At 48.6% G+C, this 5,000-nt stretch overlaps 1 protein-coding gene across 2 annotated transcripts in view; it reads left to right on the plus strand.

Annotated features, from left to right (window-relative positions):
* The window catches only part of LOC129819914 (integrin beta-8-like), a 23,248-nt gene that overhangs the window by 5,829 nt on the left and 12,419 nt on the right, over nt 1-5,000 (plus strand). Inside the window, exons 4-6 of one of the 2 annotated variants that reach the window (XM_055876609.1) lie at nt 1,463-1,569; nt 1,801-1,940; nt 4,586-4,751. In XM_055876609.1, coding sequence (XP_055732584.1) covers nt 1,463-1,569; nt 1,801-1,940; nt 4,586-4,751 — 413 coding nt within the window. The remainder of the gene's footprint in view (nt 1-1,462; nt 1,570-1,800; nt 1,941-4,585; nt 4,752-5,000) is intronic. The other variant, XM_055876610.1, reaches the window with a different exon arrangement.

Here is a 5,000-nt window from a genome sequence, read left to right on the forward strand (position 1 = left end):
ATTGGCATGCTGACTGCAGGAATGTCCACCAGAGCTGTTGCCAGAGTATTGAATGTTAATTTCTCAATCATAAGCCACCTACAACGTTGTTTTAAAGAATTTGGCAGTACGTCCAACCGGCCTCACATCCACAGACCACGTGTATGGCGTCGTGTGGGTGAGCGGTTTGCTGATGTCAACATTGTGAACAGAGTGCCCCGTGGTGGCGGTGGGGTTATGGAATGGGCAGGCATAAGCTGCGGACAATGAACACAATTGCATTTTATCGATGGCAATTTGAATGCACAGAGATACCATGACTGAGGCCCATTGTCGTGCCATTCATCCGCTGCCATCACCTCATGTTTCAGCATGAAAATGCACGGCCCCATGTTGCAGGGATCTGCAAACAATTCCTGGAAGCTGAAAATGTCCCAGTTCTTCCATGGCCTGCATACTCACCAGACATGTCACCCATTGAGCATGTTTGGGATGCTCTGGATCGACGTGTATGACGGCGTGTTCCAGTTCCCGCCAATATCCAGCAATTTCGCACAGCCATTGAAGAGAAGTGGGACAATATTCCACAGGCCACAATCAACAGCTTGATCAACTCTATGTGAAGGAGATTTGTCGCCCTGCATGAGACAAATGGTGGTCACACCAGATACTGACTGGTTTTCTGATCCACGCCCCTACCTTTTTTAAAGGTATCTGTGACCAACAGATACATATCTGGATTCGCAGTCATGTGAAATCCATAGATTAGTGACTAATTTATTTATTTCAATTAACTGATTTCTTTATATGAACTTTAACTCTGTAAAATATTTGAAATTGTTGCATGTTGCGTTTATATTTTGTTCTGTATATATTGTCCTGAGCTAGGGCTGTGGCAGTCATGACATTTTTTCAGCCCGTTATTGTCATACGAAAGAGTGCTGGTCTCACAGTAATTGACCGTTAATTAACATAAACACATTTAGCATCTCCAGGCCTCCACACATACAAGCTGCAAATAAGCCACTGATGCGTGCCTTTGGAACATATACATATACACACACACCAACATATACACTACCAGGCCATTAGGACCTGATGGAGGAACAATAGAGCCCTGCTTACCAGGCCATTAGGACCTGATGGAGGAACAATAGAGCCCTGCTTACCAGGCCATTTGGACCTGATGGAGGAACAATAGAGCCCTGAGTACCAGGCCATTTGGACCTGATGGTTGTTAGTGAGTTGGGTACTACCAAAGCATGTCCAGAGTGCATGAGAGGAGATTACCATGACTAAACGGTCACATGGAATTGTACTGCGGTCATGACTCATGACTGCCGTCGTGGCGGTAATACGGTCACCACAACAGCCCTATCCTGATCTTTAGTTCCCAGTTTTACTACTGCTTTCATTGCAAGAACTCTGGTGAGTGATATTTCCAATGGTTGTTTTATCCAAATAAACATGACACTGTGTGTAGGTGCTGAGGCCAGTGTGATAGTAGCAGTACAACAGTTAGAGAGGTATCCTGTTGATCTGTACTACCTGGTGGACGTATCAGCATCCATGCAAGAAAACCTGGACCAGGTGAGTGACTGGTTATCTACATTATCTACATAACCTAAAGTATAATGTTTTCACAGTACAACTTTTAGCACTTTTAATTATCGAAATAAACTTTAATACGATTTCAGCTGAAATAGATTGATTTATGAAGACATTTGTATTTTTACCTTGACTAGGTAAGTGTTTACTCTTTACCGTGATTGGTTGGGTGTACAGTATGTCAATCTCCCTGATGTTTCCCTATTGGTGCAGCTGAAGACGGTGGGCGTAGCCTTGTCCCACCGTATGAGAGAACATTCCAGTGATTTGCGTCTGGGGTTCGGCTCCTTCGTTGACAAACCTGTCTCCCCCTACATCAATGTACACCCCTCTAAGATAAATAACCCCTGCAGGTAGGGTGGACACACAAACTCAGACACACCAACTCAGACACACCAACACAGACACACCAACACAGACACACCAACTCAGACACACCAACTCAGACACACAGACACACCAACTCAGACACACCAACTCAGACACACCAACACAGACACACCAACACAGACACACAGACACAGACACACCAACACAGACACACCAACTCAGAAACACCAACACAGACACACCAACACAGACACACCAACACAGACACACCTACACAGACACACCTACACAGACACACCAACACAGACACACCAACACAGACACACCAACACAGACACACCGACTCAGACACACCAACACAGACACACCGACTCAGACACACCGACTCAGACACACCAACACAGACACACCAACTCAGAAACACCAACACAGACACACCAACACAGACACACCAACACAGACACACCTACACAGACACACCTACACAGACACACCAACACAGACACACCAACACAGACACACCAACACAGACACACCGACTCAGACACACCGACTCAGACACACCGACTCAGACACACCGACTCAGACACACCGACTCAGACACACCGACTCAGACACACCAACTCAGACACACCAACACAGACACACCGACACAGACACACCGACACAGACACACCGACACAGACACACCGACTCAGACACACCGACTCAGACACACCGACTCAGACACACCGACTCAGACACCGACACAGACACACCGACACAGACACACCGACTCAGACACACCGACTCAGACACACCGACTCAGACACACCGACTCAGACACACCGACTCAGACACCGACACAGACACACCGACTCAGACACACCGACTCAGACACACCGACTCAGACACACCGACTCAGACACACCGACTCAGACACCGACACAGACACACCGACACAGACACACCAACACAGACACACCAACACAGACACACCGACACAGACACACCGACTCAGACACACCGACTCAGACACACCAACACAGACACACCAAATCAGACACACCAAATCAGACACACCGACACAGACACACCAACACAGACACACCAACACAGACACACCGACACAGACACACCGACTCAGACACACCGACTCAGACACACCAACACAGACACACCAAATCAGACACACCAACACAGACACACCAACTCAGACACACCAACTCAGACACACCAACACCAACACAGACACACCAACTCAGACACACCAACACCAACACAGACACACCAACTCAGACACACCAACACCAACACAGACACACCAACTCAGACACACCAACACCAACACAGACACACCAACTCAGACACACCAACACCAACACAGACACACCAACTCAGACACAGACACACCAACACAGACACAGACACACCAACTCAGACACACCAACACAGACTCAGACACACCAACTCAGACACACCAACACAGACACACCAACTCAGACACACCAACACAGACACAGACACACCAACTCAGACACACCAACTCAGACACACCAGCTCAGACACACCAACACCAACACCAACACAGACACACCAACACAGACACACCAACTCAGACACACCAGCTCAGACACACCAACACCAACACAGACACACCAACTCAGACACACCAACACCAACACAGACACACCAACTCAGACACACCAACACCAACACAGACACACCAACTCAGACACACCAACACCAACACAGACACACCAACTCAGACACACCAACACCAACACAGACACACCAACTCAGACACAGACACACCAACACAGACACAGGCACACCAACTCAGACACACCAACACAGACTCAGACACACCAACACAGACACAGACACACCAACTCAGACACACCAACACAGACTCAGACACACCAACTCAGACACACAAACTCAGACACACCAACACAGACACAGACGCACCAACTCAGACACACCAACACAGACACAGACACACCAACTCAGACACACCAACACAGACACAGACACACCAACTCAGACACACCAACTCAGACACACCAACACCAACACAGACACACCAACACAGACACACCAACACAGACTCAGACACACCAACTCAGACACACCAACACCAACACAGACACACCAACTCAGACACAGACACACCAACACCAACACAGACACACCAACTCAGACACAGACACACCAACACCAACACAGACACACCAACACAGACACAGACACAGACACAGACACAGACACACCAACTCAGACACACCAATTCAGACACAGACACAGACACACCAACACAGACACACCAACACCAACACAGACTCAGACACACCAACTCAGACACACCAACACCCACACCAACACAGACACACCAACTCAGACACAGACACACCAACACCAACACAGACACACCAACTCAGACACAGACACACCAACACCAACACAGACACACCAACTCAGACACCAACACAGACACACCAACTCAGACACACCAACTCAGACACAGACACACCAACTCAGACACATCAACTCACTAACAGAACCCTTTCAAGTTGCTGGACTACAGGTATCTTCATTCTTTCAATGATGAGTGACTCTCCCTCTCCACCCCCCCTCGCACCCATCTCCCTGTCTCTCTCCACCCCCTCCCCCCCGCACCAATCTCCAGTGACTATGAGGTGAAGTGTCGCCCAGCCCATGGCTTCCACCATGTTCTTAGTATGACGGCAAACATGTCCGAGTTTACACGCATCATCAAGAGACAGAGGATATCAGGCAACATGGACACACCAGAGGGAGGGTTAGACGCTATGCTCCAAGCTACTGTATGTCAGGTAGGGACTGCATGTGTCTGTGTCTGTGTCTGTGTTGGTGTGTCTGTGTCTGTGTTGGTGTGGGTGTGTTGGTGTGTCTCTGTCTGTGTCTGTGTTGGTGTGTCTGTGTTTTGTTGGTGTGTCTGTGTCTGTGTTTGTGTTGGTGTGTCTGTGTTGATGTGTCTGTGTCTGTGTTTGTGTTGGTGTGTCTGTGTGGGTGTGTTGGTGTGTCTGTGTTGGTGTGGGTGTGTTGGTGTGTCTCTGTCTGTG

Source organism: Salvelinus fontinalis, chromosome 22 (genome assembly GCF_029448725.1).
Source record: "Salvelinus fontinalis isolate EN_2023a chromosome 22, ASM2944872v1, whole genome shotgun sequence".
Lineage (NCBI taxonomy): Eukaryota > Metazoa > Chordata > Actinopteri > Salmoniformes > Salmonidae > Salvelinus > Salvelinus fontinalis.